At 50.6% G+C, this 18,815-nt stretch overlaps 1 protein-coding gene across 2 annotated transcripts; it reads left to right on the top strand.

Moving 5' to 3' along the window:
* The first annotated feature begins 1,419 nt into the window (after positions 1-1,419).
* On the top strand, positions 1,420-18,196 carry PA2G4 (proliferation-associated 2G4). Of its 2 annotated transcripts, none has more exons than XM_074979982.1 (13): positions 1,420-1,596; positions 5,030-5,158; positions 6,632-6,737; positions 6,952-7,021; positions 8,258-8,350; positions 9,716-9,779; positions 11,804-11,882; positions 12,977-13,055; positions 13,341-13,474; positions 14,040-14,134; positions 14,578-14,705; positions 15,615-15,668; positions 16,328-18,196. In XM_074979982.1, exons 1-13 carry the CDS (start codon positions 1,509-1,511, stop codon positions 16,391-16,393), a joined length of 1,185 nt encoding a protein of 394 aa, XP_074836083.1. In that variant the 5' UTR covers positions 1,420-1,508; the 3' UTR covers positions 16,394-18,196. The 2 variants fall into 2 exon arrangements, with proteins under 2 accessions (XP_074836083.1, XP_074836084.1); XM_074979983.1 differs by having other exon boundaries at positions 1,447-1,567.
* Positions 18,197-18,815: the final 619 nt, after the last annotated feature.

The following is an 18,815-nucleotide window of genomic DNA, read 5'->3' as shown; positions in this document are numbered from 1 at the left end:
TTTTTTTAAAAATGAGTTTGGTTGTGGTATTTTTTTTATTTGTCTTCTGGTTTCTGAGCCTTTAGCTCACACAAGAGCTCATCTCGTCAAGCTTTTCCGTGCAGCTGCAAGGACTAGAACCATACTTTATGTAATATGAAGCTTTAAGAAAACAGAAACTCGCACTGAACTTGTGAGCAGCTGCAGAGCGGAAGAAGGGCTTCTCCAAGTGCGTATCACTGCTGGATTGGGGCAGTAGGTGTGGTGTTACAGGTGGGTGAGGGTTGGTGCCTTCCTCTGTGTCACTCTCCGAGTCGGGACAAACCCCCACAAGGGAAGCCCTTGCTTGCGCCATCTCTCTTGGTTTTCTATGCTTTCCGGCACTGAAGGAGTTTTCATTTTTTTTTTTAAGACAAAATAAAGATGAAACTGATGAACATGGTCCTTGAGTGCATCTCTGCTGGTGTAGTGCGGGGGCAGGGAGGGGTGAGTGGGGCCTCTCCCAACGCCATGCCAAGGAGCGCTTGAAGGAGAGAAATAAGAAGAAGGCCTGTGGCACCGTAGAGACCAACAAATGTATTATCTCATGAGCTTTGTAGGTAAAACCCACTTCCTCTGATGAATGGTGAAGAGAAATAAAATCCAGGATTTATATAGCGGGGAAGGAAGGAAAAAACCGTCCCTTGTTGCAAGTAGGACCAGCTAATGAAGCCAGGGAAGTAGGGTGTCTCCCATCCTGGGGAACGGGCCCTTGTAAGGTGATCTCTGTTCAGGTCTGGATTAACTGTGTCCCATTCGCCAAGGAAGTCCCATGCAGCCCTCTCCCTCTGTGGTCAAATTCTTCTGCTGAAGACGGGGACGAGGCGGCCTCTTCCCCTCCCTTGCCTGGCCCTGCTGAGGCCCCAAGCCCTGCCTGGGGTACCCTGGGTTAGAGCCCTCCCCAGAGCTTGTGTCCTCTGCTTCCCCAGCAACACAAGGGGCCCCTGTGCTGCCCCCCGCCCGTGGTCCCCTTCCCTGGGGATCTCACCCCCCTGCACTCCCCCTGAGGGTGCCCCACCCCCTCAGGCTCCCCCCTACTGTACCCCCATGAGGGTGCTCCCCATTGTACTCCCCTCCCCCTCTCTGAGGGTGCTCCCCTCTTTAGGGTGCCCCCCCTCTCTCCCCGCCCCTTAGGACAGCCCCCCACAGCTTTGCCAAAGGCTCCTCAGCCCCCGCCCCCTGCTTGGAGGCTGTGGAAATGGCCCCAGCATACAACTCCCAGAGGGCACTGCGGCCCCGCCTGCCCGCCCGCCAGGAACCAGCCCGCCGACCCTGTTCTCGCGAGCGCTCCCCGAGGCGCGCTGCATGCCGGGAGCGGTGGTCCGCGCGGCGCCTGCCGGGAGTCGTAGTCCGGCGGCGGAGCGGGCGGGGACTCGCCTCCCCAGCGTGCCCCGCGCGGAGCCCGCGCTCTCTGCGGCTTGCTCCCTCCGGCCGGGTCTCTCCTCAGGCGGCGGCGGCGGTTCCAGCGCGGGGCCGGGCCGGGCCGCGCCATGTCGGGCGAGGAGGAGGCGGCCGAGCTGACCATCGCCGAGGACCTGGTGGTGACCAAGTACAAGATGGGGGGGGACATCGCCAACCGTGAGTGGGGCCGGGGGGGCCTGGCCGGGGCCTGGGGGCGGCGGGGGCCGGGCCGCTGGGGCTGTGGAGCCCCTTGGGTCTGGGCAGAGCTGGGGGGCGGCTCGGGGCCGGGGGGCCACGTGCGGGCTGGCTCGGAGCAGCGCCGGCCCCTGCGGGTGGGGGTCGGGCCGGGCACCCCGGGGCGGCCTAAGGCCCCCGCGGCCCGACCTCACCTCTCCCCGCCCCGCGCCATTGTCGGCGGGTCCCGGGGCGGTTGCTCCCCCGCGGCCGCAGGCTGGCGGGGTGGGGGCGGGGGTGTCAGGCTGCCCCCGGCCGGGAAGTGCAGCACATGGTCCGGCTGCGCCTGTGCCATGTGCGGCTCCCGCCTGCCACATGGGCTCTGCCTTTTGTTCGCGGGCTCGCCCCTGCCCTGCCCCCCGGGCGCGGCGGGGTCCTGGAGCCGCCCCTCCCCCCGCCCGCCGGCCCTGCGGGAGCCCGCCGGGAAACTCGGCGCCTGCTCCCCGTCGCTCCCTTTTCGTGGTTCTGCTGGATCATTCGTGGTGGCGGGCGGGAGCTCGCAGGGGAGTGACAGCTGGCTGCAAATCCGCCGGGGCTGCTTCCTGCGAGGCCTCCACGTGCATCTCAGCAGCTTCACCCCTGCCCTGGGTAGTCGGGGGATTGGAGAACCCCTCTGGAAGAAGGATCCTCCTGGGGCTCGGGGAGTGGGTCCGTTTGTAGGAGATGGCCCGTGCGTGGGCGCCCCCGTGGCTCTTACCGGTGAGGTGTAAACACGCTTGTATCCCGTTGGGTTATGCCACACAGAGCACCAAGGTCTAGACGGAAACCCTGGCGTGTGCATGGTAGGAGAAGTGGGAGAGAAAAATGCTCTCCGTATTTCTGCGAAAACACCGAGGGGTGTGGTGGTGCCTTCAAGGCTTAATGGAACCCCCCACTTATGCCTCTGATGAAGTGGGTCTTTGCCCACGAAAGCTTATGCTCCAAAATATCTGTTAGTCTATAAGGTGTTTCTGGACTTCTGGTTGTTTTTTGAAGATACAGACTAACTCGGCTGTCCCTCTGATAGTTAAAGGCTTTTGTGGTCTGGAGCCCACTTTGTGAGGTATATCAGTGTTTTTCTGATGGCGAGTGACAGAGGGGTAGCCGTGTTAGTCTGTATCTTCAAAAAGAACAAGTCCTGTGGCACCTTCTAGATTAACATGCATATAATGAAGAGGGTCTTTGACCACGAAAGCTTATGCTCCAAAATATCTGTTCATCCATGAGGTGCCACAAGTCTTCTTGCAGTATTTTTCTGTATGTCACAAGTAAAATATTCACAATCCTCACAATCCAGAATAGTGACAAGGTTTTAAATTTGCCTGGGCCAGCTCAAAATCTCTTGATTTCTTGACAATGTAGTACATGTATTTAACGATGTGAAGTGCTTTTAAATTGTGTAATGAGACACTCTATAAGTACAAAGTACAGTTAATAGATGTTCCTTGGCCAGTGCTATAAAACTGGTTTGTAACTTCCCAATCCCTAATGGATATCGATGCCCATTTCTTTTGCTCCAGTGTGAATTTTAAGACTTCATATTTTCAAGCAGCCCGTTCCTCATGTGATGGCATATGCCAAGCACTGTTTTTGTGATGGTTTTACGATACGCTTTAAAGACCCACTTCCAAATTCACAGTTCATGCAGTGTATGGAAAGTTGATTGTCTGAGGAAACAGGTGGGTTTTTTATAATTAATTCATTAGGTCATCTCTTTCCTCCATATGAGAGAAACTGGGTGAAAGATTGTGGAGCAAGTGCCTTTTATGCAGGGATTTAAACGCATTTTACAAAATGTAAGTTTCACAACTGCCTTGTGAAGTAAATAAGTAGTATGCCATGTTATTACAAGAGGGGGAAATGAAGCCGAGAGGTAAAGTAATGGCATAGCAGCCTTCAGTAGATCTGGAAACAGAAGGAAAGCCCTGGCTCCCAGTGCCTGTACATACTGACTATTGGCTAATGTGTCAACTTGCTCTTTGTTCTCCCTCAAATAATCCCAGGGATTTCCCTGGTGCTGTGTGAATAATGCAGTCAAGATTTGGTCACAGATGTGGTGCTGGAGAACTTCAGCAAGAGCCCCATGCTTCAAATGTTTTCTAGCCATTTATAAAATAGAAATGTACCTTGTGTCTGTGCTGGACTCTCAGCCTGCTGATAAAGCAATCAAAAAGCCAAACTATAATATTTCCAAAGCCAGAACTGTGCAGTGTTCTGTGACTAGGGCCGAGAATGTTGTTTAGCACCTAGTGCGGCATGAGGTGTACAGCTGGTGGAGTGGGGAAGAAGGAAAGAAAGCAAAGGACTAGTTAAGAAAAGTTTTTCTGTGCCACTGCAAGAAAGGTGGCTGCAAAGCATGAGACTAGCGCAGGAAGGTTAGCTGCACTTGTTCTGTACCGTTGCCAGCTCTGGTGCCAAATGACCTGTCCCAATGAGAATCCATATGTAATAGTCCTTGAAGCCACAATAGCAGCCCTTGTTCCTTTGATGTGTGACACACAGTTTCCTGGGTCATTTTTGAGCCTCTTTCTGTAGCCCTGACTCGTGCAGGGAAGGAATGAGGGAGAGCGGCACTGTTTCCACTTGACTCCCTTAGTAAACAGACCCTGCTGTCTGTAGGCGGGAGTGGACAGGTGTTTGGAATTTCAAGGGCATCTGAAGTTCAGCACTTCATGGCCGTGTCTACACTAGCCCCAAACTTCGAAATGGCCACGCAAATGGCCATTTTGAAGTTTACTAATGAAGCGCTGAAATGCATATTCAGCGCTTCATTAGCATGCGGGCGGCCGCGGCGCTTCGAAATTGATGTGCCCTCGCAGCTGCACGTCTCGTCCCGACGGGGCTCCTTTTCGAAAGGACCCCGCCTACTTCGAAGTCTCCTTATTCCCATGAGCTGATGGGACTAAGGGGACTTCAAAGTAGTCAGGGTCCTTTCAAAAAGGAGCCCCGTCAGGACGAGATGCGCGGCAGCGAGGCGCATCAATTTCGAAGCGCCGCAGCCACCCGCATGCTAATGAAGCGTTGAATATGCATTTCAGCACTTCATTAGTAAACTTCGAAATGGCCATTTGCATGGCCATTTCGAAGTTTGGGGCTAGTTGTAGACATAGCCCGTGGGTGCAAGTCCTCCTGTTTGTTCATGTATGCTTGCAGTCACAGCAAGGTAGTGCTCGATGGAGTTCCTGAGTCAGGGCAGTCCCTGAGAGCCAGCTGTATTTAAAAAAATCAAATGTGTGCACCTAGGGTGTACTGGGGTGAAAAGTTGAGCTGTCAGTTTTCGTCTCCTGAAATGCCTTTCTGCTGTGGCCCATATATGTGTCACATATAAAGGAGCTCTTTTAATGTTACTGCCTGTTTTTAATGAACACATCCATTTCCACTTTGTGTTTGAATCCAGGGGTCCTGCGTACAGTGGTCGAAGCCGCTAAATCTGGAGGGTCTGTTCTTAGCCTGTGTGAGAAGGGGGATGCCATGATCATGGAAGAGACTGGCAAAATCTTCAAGAAGGAGAAAGAAATGAAAAAAGGTAAAGTGCAGTTTCAAAGGTTCCTTTTGCCAAGGCTGTGCTTTTATCCCTTTTCTGTTTGTTTACATCACACCATACAATGAAGTTGTTGAGATGCATAGTGAAGATTGCCTTCTGGAAGCTGAGCTCCAGGGTTTGTGCCTACCCCAATAAACACCCCACATTTTCTACTAAGGAGCAGTCTACAGCAGCAACCATACAGCACTGGTTGGTTTGAGTTTCGTGCTTGAATGAGCCATGCACTTCAGACAAACTAGGTTTGTTTTGGAGACACATACCCTGTCTCGAATAAGACTCACTCTACTTTTGCAGCTCTGTAATTTTTACAAGATTTCTGCAGCTACACAAAGCTGTGATGAACCTCATGGTTCCAAGCAGTGTCTCATGAGAGAGAAATGATTGCTTTGGCTGTGTGTCTGGGCTGGAGTTGGTCTGATGCCGAGGGATGCAGTAAATGTTTGTTCTGTGTTTTGGTTGAAGGACCGTTCCCAGAGCACAGAACAGTGTTTTAAAAAATTGAGTGGCAGACCTCAATGGTCTGTGCCCGGATTTCAGTGCTTTGTATTTTAAAAATACTGTATGCCATTCAGCAGTCCTTCTCAGTCTCCTCAGCTGACGAGACAGATACCTGGAGGCTTAGACTTGCCCCAAATACGAGACAGATAGTCATTGGCAGAGCTGAGGTAAGAATTTTGAAATTTGTGGCTTTGTTACTTGTGCTCTGAACCTCAGACCATGCTGCCTTGTCTCAATTGATTTGCTGTCTCCTCACTTGTATGCCATTGGAGCTGCTGACCTGTTCAGCTTTACTACGGAGTCTCTAAACCAGCGGACTTCTGTTCTTGAGGAGAGCACCTCTTACCTCCCACATCACATACGATGTTGGAAATTAAAACATCAATGGGGACAGTATGAAAACAATTGATTAGGACTGGCTCTCTTCTAGAGCTGACTTGTTTTAACCATGTTCAAGGCAGATGCCTGAGTTTATAGTAATCACATGTTGATTTTCTGCAGTGGCTTTCTTCCTGAAAGATCCCAGAGAATATAGTATATATGCAGGCTAAACGAATCTCACAAATATCTGTCACGTCTGGGCTATTGGTGTGTGCTGGTAACACATTTAAGACAGAAGGTAAAACCCAGTACCCATGAAAGCTAGTGGGGGCAGTCCTAGTTACTCCAGACGTAATTAGATGAGTTGGATCTATAATGGCTACAAGTGATCAAGACGGTGGTTTTGCATCTCCTCCGCAAGATGGCCCCTCCAGTACTACTGTGATCACTAGAACTGGCACTGCAATGTAATGCATTTTTTGCTCCTTGGAGATCTCAGTGGGTGCAGAAGGGCCCAGCTTAGCTTGGCTTGAGCATGTGGCTGCAGCGTGAGGTGGTGTGGCTCTTCTCTTTTTTCTCAGGTGCATCAGAAGAGACTAACAAACCAGATCTCACCATTCTTCCGTTTGTTCATAGGTATTGCCTTCCCAACGAGTATATCAGTAAATAACTGCGTCTGTCACTTTTCCCCCTTGAAGAGTGACCAAGATTATATCCTCAAAGACGGAGACTTGGTCAAGATGTAAGTGCCTGAGCTATGTTTCATGTGAGTTAAATGTTGGCCTCTGCCCCTTGATTTGTGAAGAGCATTTACAAACTGGCTCACTTTTGGAAGCATTGGTGAGGCGCGTGATGCAACTGAAACAGCCTGTTCCCTTTGTGTGTTCAGGGGTCATAGAGGCTTCCTGAACCATGAGGTCTTGCCTGGAACTAACCCTGGTTTTTCTCACTATCAGTGACCTGGGAGTCCATGTGGATGGCTTCATCGCGAATGTAGCGCACAGTTTTATCATCAGTGCAGCAAAGGTAGGTTTCTCGCATGTGGTATGCATGGTGATCTCACCTACGCTACTTTCGGATCAGGCCAGGTTCAGAAAAGGCAGGAAATACAAGCCCATGCTTGAGCACCCAGACTGCAGAGAGCACCTGATGTCAGCAGCAGAGCAGAAGTCTGTACATCAGTGAGTTTGGAAAACGTGAACAGAAGCAGTATTTAAAATCAATGAATCATTATTCCCCTAATAAAAGCCAGGACGCTGAGCTGTTTGAATGTTGCCGTAGCACACGCAACACGTGGGAAGCCAGCCAACTGCAAGCTGAGCTGTTGGGGGTCACCCATGCTTTGATCTGTGGTGGCAGTTGGAGGGGATGGTGTCCTGGGTGCATGGAGCTGGCTGGTCAAACTGGGCTTGCTGCTCCCTGCTGGGGAAGATAGGGAGCCAAGTTCCTGCTTCTGTGTTCGGCTCAGGTGACTTGCACAGCAAGTTAGATGAACCCAGTCCCACTACGCACTTATCCTGCCTGGACTTGCAGCAGATTGGCTTGCAAGTGGCTGTAGGTACTCCAGAGTAGTGTTACGTGTACAGACCTGGTGCGTCTTTGGCAGAGATTGATGGCACAGCCCATCCTGCGTGGTGTCAGGAAGTCACTTTCACAAATGGCATTTGAGAGATTTGCCACGTAGGGAAAAATATATTTGAAAATTTGAATAAACTTGTCGTAAATAGCCCTTCAATCTTGCTTTTTACCTGCGGCCCTTGGTGGGGGCGTTTGTGATAACAGCTGAGCACCTGGGGGCAGCAGTCCTCATGTGAACATGTTGTGCTTGCGAAAAGGGCTAGATGATAATAGAAAGGAAAGTTGGAAAAGTTCTTAGATCTCACTGAGTCCATTCTTCTGTCTGGGAGTGTAGGACTGTTAGGGGTTCGTCCTGTGGGGGTCAGGCAGATGCGCTGCACAGCGTTCCTGTCTGTAGCTCTTAAATTTACAAACTGAAATGTAACTAGATTTCAGTTGCAGCTGTTGGTGACCGGCCCCTCTGACAGAGCAGAGGTAACTGAACAGGCTGAGAAATCTGTACTCCCCTCTCTCAGGGTCTGTTCCATGCTTAGCCTGGGGTTCACTAGTTAAGGGAAGGGCGCCCTGCCTTACTCTGGAAGGATGTTTTTAGTGCGGGGTCTGACTAGCAGCTCCCACTAATGCAGAATGCATTCTAGAGAGGGGAGAAATGACCCCATTCAAAAACAGCCAACTTTTTTCCAGGAAACCCCAGTGATGGGTCGTAAAGCGGATGTCATCAAGGCAGCTCACCTTTGTGCCGAAGCTGCCCTGCGCTTGGTAAAACCCGGAAACCAGGTGAGAACGAATTAGTACTGTGACCTCGTACATGTAGAACAAGAATGCCATGACCTACTCTGGAAGGGGCAAAAGTAGGGAATCCACAGCCAGCTGGTCATAGCTAGCCGAGGTGAGTGCTGGAGCCAGGCAGAGTGAGGTGCTGTGACTTTAAGGCTGTATCCAGTGTTACCTTCTCCAGCCAGATTGGAGCTGTACCTGGGAAGAAGCTGTCATTACACAAGGGCTTGGTACTACTGGGAAGAAGCTGTCATTACACAAGGGCTTGGTACTACTGCTTGTCAGTCCCTCTTTGAACACAGCTCTTAAGTGTGACAAGTCACTGGCAGCTGATCACACGGTCAGATACCCTCCAGGAAGGAGGAGATGAGCCCTGTTTCACAGGGTTGGTGGCTTGCTGTTCAGTTTCTGGCATGGTAAGCAAGACAGCCAGAGGGAGTGACTGTCACGCTTGCTGACTTGCATTTGTGGCCTGTATCTTGGTGGGTTTTGCCGACATCTGTACGTACAGAAGTTTCACTCTCTAGTCGGGCAGGAAACCCAAGCCCTCCAAGGAATAGATAGCTGCTGTGTCTTCCCATCACAGGCATTCATGCCACGAGGCAGCCCAGTGACTGAGATCAAGAGTAGAAAGTTGACATTTATCCAATGACAGGCAATGCAATCCCAGAAGGAGTTCAGATTGCAAAGGGCCCACGTGTGGTAAAGCCCATCCACTCTCTTTGTCCTTTGCTCATTTATTTGTATCACCGCAGCAGTGGATAGACTGAGACCTTGTGCTTGGTGCTGTACAGACAGAACAAACAGTGGTCCTTGTTTTTTAAATATTAGAGGTTTGGGGTTTCCACTAATTGCCTTGGGAGGCTGTACTAGTCTCAGCTCTCACTTGGCAAATGTTCCCTCACAGTCAACTTACATTTCTCTTGATTTCCTGCCATTCCTCCTAACCATCCTCCTTGGGGCTCTAAGCCACACCTCTGTCCTGGGGGTCATGCCTCAGACACTCCTGATGTGCTGCTCTTGTCCATGTTACTAGTCCCTCAGCCTCTGTGTAGCCTTACTATCTGACCTGTGTCAAGTGGCTCCTAGCACAGCAGAGACTTTGGATTACTGCCCTAGCACAAAACACATCTTGGTTTTCTTCTGGACTTGTATTTTTGCTGTTAGCTTGTTGTTTTTGCTGTTACAAAATCAAAAGCCAAAACCTGCAATTGTTTCAGCTTCCCAAATAGTGGGCGATTTTGCACGATCCCGCCAATAAGAGACCATGCCGGTTTTGTTGCAGAACACAGATTACGTCCTCATTGTGTCTGTGTCTTGGATTGTCAAACCTTCACTTGCTTTCATGTCGTCTTCCTCCTACAGAACACACAAGTGACAGACGCTTGGAACAAAATAGCCCACTCCTTTAAGTGCACGCCGATTGAAGGTAAGGCCTTGCTGATTCAGCACAGGTGGCAGCCAGAGAAGTAAAAGTGCGCTAGTGTGATCCGGGGCAGCTCTGGCCTACTTGGTCAAAACCTTGGGAAGCCTTTAATGATTCAGTGTCCTGGAGCCCACTGATTAGGGCTCTGATGTCCTCTCCTCAAGCCAGCTCAGGCTGGCGCTTTCTCAGCGCTGAATTGGAGAACGGAAAGTTGCCTTTGGAAGCATTTTAGACAAATCAGACTGCAGTGTTTGAAGCAGTGCTGGGGAGCGTAGTGCATGGGTCTCAGCTGTGTTCAGCCTTGGAAGGGTTAGATCCATAAATATCAGTTTTGCTGTACGTAGGCAAACAACCCCAAAAGTGTTCAGTGCAGGGTTGTTGAAATGTGCTGCTCAGCAAACTAAGCAAGGAAAGGGCTGCTTGAGAACTTAAAGCAGTCTAACACCCCCCCGCCCCCCATCAGTAGCTGGGATCAGGACCATCTCTTGCAGCTGGGGTGGGTATGGACGAGGGAGAGGGGCTCGCCGCTGGAGCCAGGGGGGGGTGATGCTCCTCCCCATCTCCAAAGGGTCTGGCCTGGGATCCAGTCTGTGTGAACCCTCCCCCCGCCTCAGTTTTCCCACACTTGGGGGGGCGGGGGTCCTCAAACTTATAGTTTGGGTTAAGAACAGTTACTTTGTGTGTTCAGACGTGTGATGTTGACAGAATTGTGTTTTGATGGTTAATGAGGTTTGGTGTTTTGTCATCATTGAATAATTGTTGTCTGACCTCTTCATAATCTCTGGCAACTGTGAACATGTAAACTGAAAAAACTGAAGGTAAACACTTAAATGTACACATGGGAAGTATCAATGTAAATTGTAAACAAAAGTTGTTAGTACTCGCAGTCTTAGCTGGTGTGTTTGTTCATGTAGTGATGTGGCTGTTGGTTTCTTCAGCAACAGATCCTGTCGCTGCTTATCAGTTAAATCCCATGAGAGACTAGCAGGCTTCTCAGCTCACCGTAGAGAGCTGCAGTTGCAAGGCTGGGCTGTTCGTTACGTGGGATGTTGTGTAGGTCTTGCCAAGGCTTTGCACTGCTCTCTGGGAGAAAAATATCACCTCTGCTGCAGTGTGGAGGCGGCTGCTCGTGATATCAAGGGAGTTTAAGCAGCCACTGTTTTGGAAACAGTCGGGTGCTGTAATTATGCAGTCACTGGCAGCAGCATAAGGATCCAGTTTATGAAAACAAATGGAGCTGTTTTCTGCCTCGGCTGTGAGCTCTTAGCCATCACTGGCCACAGGCCTTCCCAAACGGATTTACGTTTGTTTCCTTGCTGTGGCTGGTGACTATGGAAGCAGATTAGGAATGGCCTTTTGGCTTTTCTTGATGAACCGAATTCTAAGGTGAGCTGCAAAGCAAACAAAACAAAACAGCTGAAATATATAGTGCTTTAAAGACTAACCAAACAGTTTATTCAGTGAGACTGAGATGTGCTGAATGCCCCAATAGCTAGACTGTTCAGAGGGTACATAAGTGATCTAACAGGCAAAAATATTTCTGCCTCTGTGCTTCCCTTGGAGATGCTGAACAATGCAACATTCACAGATATGGGATGCTGTAATCCCCATGCAACATCTGATTCTCCTTGTAGGTGATGCTCCAGCTTAGAGACCAAAAGGAAAAATGGCAGCTTGTTTATGGGGTGGTCCTGAAGTTACTACTGAGCTCTAATGGTTAGTTGTGTTGGGAAGTGTTACAAAGGAGTTTCTCTCTGGCTGTGCCTCAGACCTAGGACATTAGGTTACCCCTTTACAGTGGGAACATTGGCTTATATCACAGAGTAGCTGTGAAATTTAATGAATGAAGCCATTTGAGATCCCTGGATGGTCGGGGGAGGGAGGAGGCAAACAGTCTCAAATTTTAGCTTGCCATTCTTCCTCCAGCAGAAAGCTTCAGAGCAGGTTCTGGGAGCATTACAAATAATGCAAGTCACTCTAGTTGGTTTGCAGCTCTGAGGTGCTAACAGCATCTCTTAACTTGGCAGGGATGCTGTCCCACCAGTTGAAACAGCACGTGATTGATGGGGAGAAAACGATCATCCAAAATCCTACAGACCAGCAAAAGTAAGTCTCCTCTCCGGGATTGTCATTCCTCTCCGCGGCATTGGGAAAGGGGATGACACCAGACTTGCTGTGAGAATAGCTTCGCTTTTCCAGTTCTTGGTGTGTGGTACCTGGCTGGGTGGGATGGTGGGTGTCTTCCATTTTTTTTAGGGCAGTGCGTTGGCAGCTTGGGTTGAGAGGTAGTGACTGAAGATCATTGCCCCCTAAAACTTTCACTGGCATCCGTGCAGTTCATTGGTCTTTCTAGAAAGTGTCCCCATCACTAAATCAGTCTTTGATCACTTGAATGACCAGCCAAACAACCATAGCCAGTCATTCTCATCGTGGCAGTGGATTTCTTTAACCATGTGTCATAAGCTCATCAGCAACTATATTGAGAGTTATCAAATTAGTTTCCATGAGTTGCCATTTTCAGTCACATCATGGAGCTATCCCATTTCCTTCCCTTCCACCGGCTCCTCCCTTTCCTGCCAGGATACACTTGGGTGGGCTAGACCAATATGCCAGTTTTGTGGCTTTTTAAAATCTATAATTTGTTTATATTGTGAGGACCATGGTTGTGTTCTACATTCCTACAGCCCCGGGGGCAATGAGTTCCATATCGATAACCAAGAATACGCTTGAATAGAAACATTTCCATGGCATTTGTTTAACGTAGCTTCAGTCTGGACTCTCTGGCATTGAGCTACTGTTGGACTTGCCAGAAGTGAAACCAATAGGTCTGTGTTCCAGGTTGAGCAAAGAGCAGAGAGTAAATGCAGTGTAAGCGACTTAGTCCCTCCCATCTTCGCGACTGAAGATGGTGCTGGTGGCTGGGGTAGCAAAGAATTCCCTGAATGATGGTTGTCTGTCAGATCTCTAGGGCGGCTACAGAGCACCTCGGTGCACCCTTGGCTCTGTTTCCTATGTCTTGGTTTGATTAAGCTCCTGTCATTGTGGTGTAAAGCACGACTACCACACCTGTGTCTGTGCTGCTGTCTTCTTCCTGCCCCTTCTGGCCCCGGCTCTGCGCAGCAGTGTTACTTAGGGAGAAGGAGGCGTTTCTCTTGCCGAGATGTCTCGCTTTGCTCACTTGCCAAATCTCTTCTGCCTAGGAAGGACCATGAAAAAGCTGAGTTTGAGGTCCATGAAGTTTACGCCATTGATGTTCTTGTCAGCACCGGAGAAGGGAAGGTGCGTGTTCTTCGGCCCCATGTGGATTTCAGTGTGGCCCTGTGAGCTGAGTGGGGTATCAGGAGCTGGTTTCAGCAGTGGAACACTTGCTGTGTGCAATCATGCCACCACCTTTGGTCTCCATCACCCTGTGTGTAATGCAGAGACCCCTCCTGGGAGGGCTGGGAATATTTGTGTCTCCATGTAAAGCCCAGCAGAGGTCCCGGAGCCTCAGCATGCACTGGGTCTCAGTCTGCCTGGCTAGCCAAGCTGTGAGCTGGGTTCCAGTCTCGCCTGTGCTTTTAGGCAAAGGATGCTGGCCAGAGAACTACCATTTACAAAAGGGACCCCTCAAAGCAGTACGGCTTGAAAATGAAAACCTCCCGTGCCTTTTTCAGCGAAGTGGAGAGGCGCTTTGACACTATGCCGTTTACACTCAGGTATTCTCTCTTCTCCCTTTGTGGCCCCCCTTGGCTCAAAATCAGGGGCCCTGCAGGAGTCCTCCCTTATTTGTCAACAGCAGAATCAGTTAGACTGCAGCTGTTGGGTGCGCTGCAGCTAACAAGCTACAGAGAGAGGATATGTGACAGCCTCGAGTGTTCCACCCGTCAGGGAGCATGAAGCTTGGAGCGCCCCCCCGCACCATCTGTGAGGTTGCAGCTGCAATATGAGGGAGCCAGTCCTGTCCCCCACACACAGCACAGTGAAAGCTGTGTCTGGATGCAGTGGCCATTCCACGCCCCCCATTTTTGGCTGCTGTGCACTTGAGCAAAGGGGAAATAACTTCCCAGGTTAATGTTCAATTTGTGGGCTGTTTTGAGGGATTCTAACCTGCCATCTAGTGTTCACTTAGCTCTGCTACCTTACCCAGGGCTGGTCTCTGGGAGGGGAAGGGCCCCCAGTGGGAAGTTAGGTAGCATGGTTGGAGCCTCCTCCTCCGTTGTTTGCTCATTAGCTCGTGAGAGAGACAAACTCAGGTCCTTGGCACTCTCCCTTTCTGTGCAGGGCATTTGAGGACGAGAAGAAGGCCAGGATGGGGGTGGTGGAATGTGCCAAACATGAGCTGCTCCAGCCTTTCAATGTCCTGTATGAAAAGGAAGGTGAGTCCTTGGGGGCAGGGGGCTTGTAGGAGAGCACAATGGTGGTAGAGCAGCTTCTCTCTCCGCTTCCTCCCCCTGGTGTGTGTGTCCCCCCCCAGCTTTGATCAGACTCGTTCAGCAGAAAGAGCCAAGGATTTCTTTGCTAAGTAGCTTTTGACCCATTGGTTGCCTGGTCTTGCATAAGAGCAGTCCTGCTTGTGAGCTCCACTGGCACCTGGGGAGCTCTCTGTGGGTGGTGGTGGAAGTGCCATCAGTGTGATTCTCTTAAAGGTCAGATGGGAGGACATACTGGGTGGGAGGGACTTCACTGACAGGTGGCAGGTGCACTTTACTGCTTGTGTCAGGCAGGCTCACCGGCGGGAAAGCAGGTGGAGTTTGGGCTGCGTGCTGCTCCACCAGTGCCGACCTCTGGTTCAGCTCTGATGCCGATTCCTGCCTTACAGGTGAGTTTGTCGCCCAGTTCAAATTTACAGTGCTCTTAATGCCCAACGGCCCCATGAGGATAACCTGTGGCCCCTTCGAGCCGGAGCTCTACAAATCTGAACTGGAGGTTCAGGATGCAGAACTGAAGGTCAGTCCGAGGTGAAGCGTGTTCGACTCACATGCCTTGGCTCCCCTTGGGGCCTGCGAGTCTGGTGCTTCAGTGCCAGGTTGGCCAGCCCCGTGGCCCCTGTGCAGTCTGGTGGCCTTTTGTCGTCTCTCGAAGCTGTTTAGGTCTGTGGTTTGGCTCACAGGACTTCCCCCACGCGAGTTTTGTGTTACCTGTCAACCAGATTCTTCCAGGATCTCAAATGAAGACTGGGTAGGGGGCAGGGCTGTAAGGAAGGGAAGAAAATGTGACATCACCGAGATTTCAAATGAGACCCTGGTGTGGGGTTTGTGTACCTGCCACCATGGCAGTATCTGGATGCCTGATGATCTTCACTAAACTTACCCTTAGAAACCCCCATAAGGCAGGGCTGTGCTTCCATCACCCGACAGGGACGGAGGCCCAGGTAGCCAAAGGGACGAGGCCAAGCTCCTGCAGGGACAGGGAGTGCAGGTTGGACCAGAATGCTGAGCTCCAGGCTCTGAAGCCAAGGAGGGCATGGTTCAGAGGCACTGCTTTGCATGTGTGAGGCGTGGCAGTAGTATTGAGTGAGAGAACAGCAGCTCATCTTAACCCCAGCTGTGCTGAGGTTTCACGGTGATTGTGTCAGGAACATGCTGTCTAGCACATCTCCTGCATCATCCACAAGTGGCCCCTGCTTGGTCACATGTGGGTCATCCCTTTCCTGCCTGGCCCTGGCGATTCAGAGTGGCTGTGCCGCTCAGCTGTACGCAGGCTGAGTGCTATTCCCCAGGCCAAGCCCTCCAGGACATCTGCTGTTCCTTGGGGCTGGCAAAAGTTCAGTTGATCTGTTGGAATTTCCCTTCATCTGCAGTCAAAGCAAAAAGGCCATCTCTCTCCCTGCTGCTTACCTGCTCTTCCTCTGCCTAGGCACTGCTGCAGAGCTCCGCCAGCCGGAAGACGCAGAAAAAGAAGAAAAAGAAGGTAATTTGGCTGTGTCATCTCATACACACATGGATCGGCTGCAGCTTGGGAGCCAGAAACTCCCTACTCAGCCCTAGCAGAGCTCTTGCAGCTATGGAAGAGGGGCAGATTCTGATTTCTGCCCTGTCCGGGAAGGGTGACCAGTGCCCCTTGTCTGGGGTGGAGTTGCACAGGGGTGACTGAAAGCACAGTTTGGTCCTCAGAATCTTTACCGCCTGGCCAGGCCAGAAGGGACCCAGCCTTGTCTCTCCCATCCCAGAGAGAGCACAGTGCTCCCACTTGTAAACTGCTCCGCCTTGGTCTGGGTTCATGTGGCCAGGTGTCAAAGCTGAGCTCTTCTCTGGGGCCAGGTGGGAGGGATTGGAGCAGCCGGGATGTTCGACCTCTTGGTACTGCTGACAGGGAGAGGTTCAGGAGATTCTCGGTGGTAGCAGGGAAGCCTTGTGCCAGCCTGGGTGGGATCGCAGGAGGGGAAGAGATGCCCAAGCTGGGGTGTGTGGTGTGGAGAGGTGGGCAGCCTTTGAAATCAATGGAGTATTGCAGGCTGGCTGAGCCTGTGGTGGAGGTTGCGGGGGTGCGGTGGCCCTCTGTCTCTGGGCTCTCTCCAGAATTCGCAGTTCTCCACACTGAAGCAGTCAGTCGCCCCTTTGTGTCTGCAGGCATCCAAGAACGCTGAGAACGCCACCACGGGGGAACCAGCAGAAGACAACGAAGCTGGCGACTGAATGGCACCAGCGCCCCTCATGTTGCACCCAAGTCTCTTGCGCACACCCCCCAAAAACGAGAAACAAAAACACGCTGCCTGTCTCGTTACGCCCCCCGTGACAGCCAGCCTGGCCTCCCCACTGACAACAGCCAGCTCCAACTGACTCTCCTCCAACGGAGGACTCACTCGGCAACTTCAGGCTGCGTTCAAACAACCAAAACAATAAACCCAGGAGTACAAACTAGTCTATCCCCCTCTTTCTAACCTTTGCTACTACTCGTGTTTGTTGAAGAGGTGAGTGACTGCTCTGTTCCCAGAGAGAGGGAGTGTAAGCAGCTCTTCCCTCTTTCTCCGTTTTTTCATTTCTCCCTTGGAAGATTTTCTGATCCCTCTTGGGAGGGAGGGAAAAATCTTCGGTCACCTCTGACAAGCCACCGATTAAGCCTGAGAAGCACCATGTGCTTAGGGAGTCGGTACGCCTGGATGGTAGAGCGCTTCTACTGGCCCTGCCCACAAGGACCTTTCTGCTTTAAACTCTTACCTTGGCGTGGAAGTTTTCACTTTTTTTAGCCTGTATATTTAAAATTGGGAAATTCGTATCAAATTTTATGCCCCCTCTCAAGTCCGTAGACTGGTCAGCCTACTGAGTTCTGGCTTGCATTCATTTGTGTCTAAACTCTATTTTTAATGCACGGGTGTGATAAGCTTGTTTTTAATTGAGACAGTTGTAATATGGCCAGGAAACAGCCTGTTCGAGCCACGCTTTCCACTAACCCTTTCAAACTCCTCCGAAGGGTAAGAGGTTTCTGGAATCAGCTTCAGTTCAGAATTTTGCCGGCATTTTTAACTTTTTTCCCCCTGCCTTCCCTTGCCCATGGCTGGCTCCTGTGCACCAAACCAGTGGTCACCGCTTGTCAATACACCTTTGGCTTTTTCAGAAGAATGCCCCACTCCTCCCCACTTGCCCTTGTGTGCCATAAAAGAATTTGTGCGCAGTCCTGGGCTAGACTCCACCCCAGGAACCTTTTCTATAGTAGGTCTTTTTTTCCCAAAGCTGTCCAGGTGAATTGAATGGATCCAAGTTGGGGTTTGTTATCCAGCCAAGTCTCTAAGCACTTACTGTAGCTGGCTTGGAAGGCATCCTGTCTGTTAAAAGATACCCTTTCTAAGGAGCGCACCTGTGCTTTGCTGCAGGTTAAGTGCTTCCTGGGCAGTATTTGAGTTTGAAAAAAACAAAAAACCTTTCAAATGCTACCAAAGTTTAGTCAATAAAAGGAGATGAATGAGATTTTTTTCTGAATGAGTTTTCCATCTGTCTACAAACTGCTCCCATTTCTTAACTGTGTTCAGCTCTGGTAGGAGGTTGGGTAGTAATAGAGATGCTGTGGGTTATATTCTGAATGGATGTAGGTAGCTGCCATCACACGCTGAAGTGGTGGTGACACATGCCTGTCCAAGACTTTGATGTTGCTGGTGGTTTAAGTTACGCTGCTCCCAACTGTTAACCGTGAGCTTAAGGGAAAATAAAGATGCCTTGTTCCAGAAGAGGAACATTTTAGCATTTATAAGCAATACACTGTCTATCGCCTTTGGTAAAGGAAGGGCAGGGCTTATCTTTCACATTCACAATACCGATTTATAAACCACTAAGACTTGCTGGAGGTTTATTTAATTTTCTATTTTTACTTTGAAAATAACATTGCAAAAATATGTACCTCTTGAGGCAAGAGAAAAATTCCGGTCGTGAAAAGTTTTGAAACAAAATTCCCAAGAAACATTCTGTAACAGATTTTTTTCCAAATAAAATTGACTAGTGACACTGCTCTTTGGACAGAAGTTGGTCTGCTGTTTGGGCTGTGGGGGCTGTGTGTGTGCAGGAGAGAGACAAGATGTGGGCTGTATTTCTGTATCCATGTCACACTAACAGGTTTGAAGGCATCTTGTACCCCTTCCTCTGCTACATCCTTGAAATGCAGCCACTTCTGGCATGGAGACTGCTGGACAAAGCACAGCATGCTGGGCCAGAATGGGGATTGGAGATAGTTGTCAAAGACAGGGATCCTTTGGTCTTCAAATTCAAACATGAGCTCAGGGTTTTGGGCTCTGCCCCCAGACTTGGCCAGGTATGGAACTCCACTTACCTCCCATGGAAAGGCCTCATTAACCTGGCTTGGCTTGATCCAAGAGTGTTGGTGCAGTTCAAATTCTAGTGCTAAAGTCATCCAGTTGATTTCGCACCAGAGCTTCTGGGGAGAGTCCTCCAGGGGTGGGGGTTCCCCAGCCTTGTTGTATGGCATCTGAGTCGGGCCTCTAGGGTTTCCCTTGCCTGTTAGGTCTGTCCCACACCCACCTGGCAGCACCAGCAACCAGTTGACACCAATGCTCTGCAACCGGGACAAGTGTGGCACAAATGCCTTAGAGCTGTTAACTCAGCTGCAGGC

This window comes from Carettochelys insculpta, chromosome 29 (assembly GCF_033958435.1).
Source record: "Carettochelys insculpta isolate YL-2023 chromosome 29, ASM3395843v1, whole genome shotgun sequence".
In the NCBI taxonomy this organism is placed as follows: Eukaryota; Metazoa; Chordata; order Testudines; family Carettochelyidae; genus Carettochelys; species Carettochelys insculpta.
Note: the sequence above shows the minus strand (reverse complement) of the source record. Positions and strands in the feature narration are given on the sequence as shown.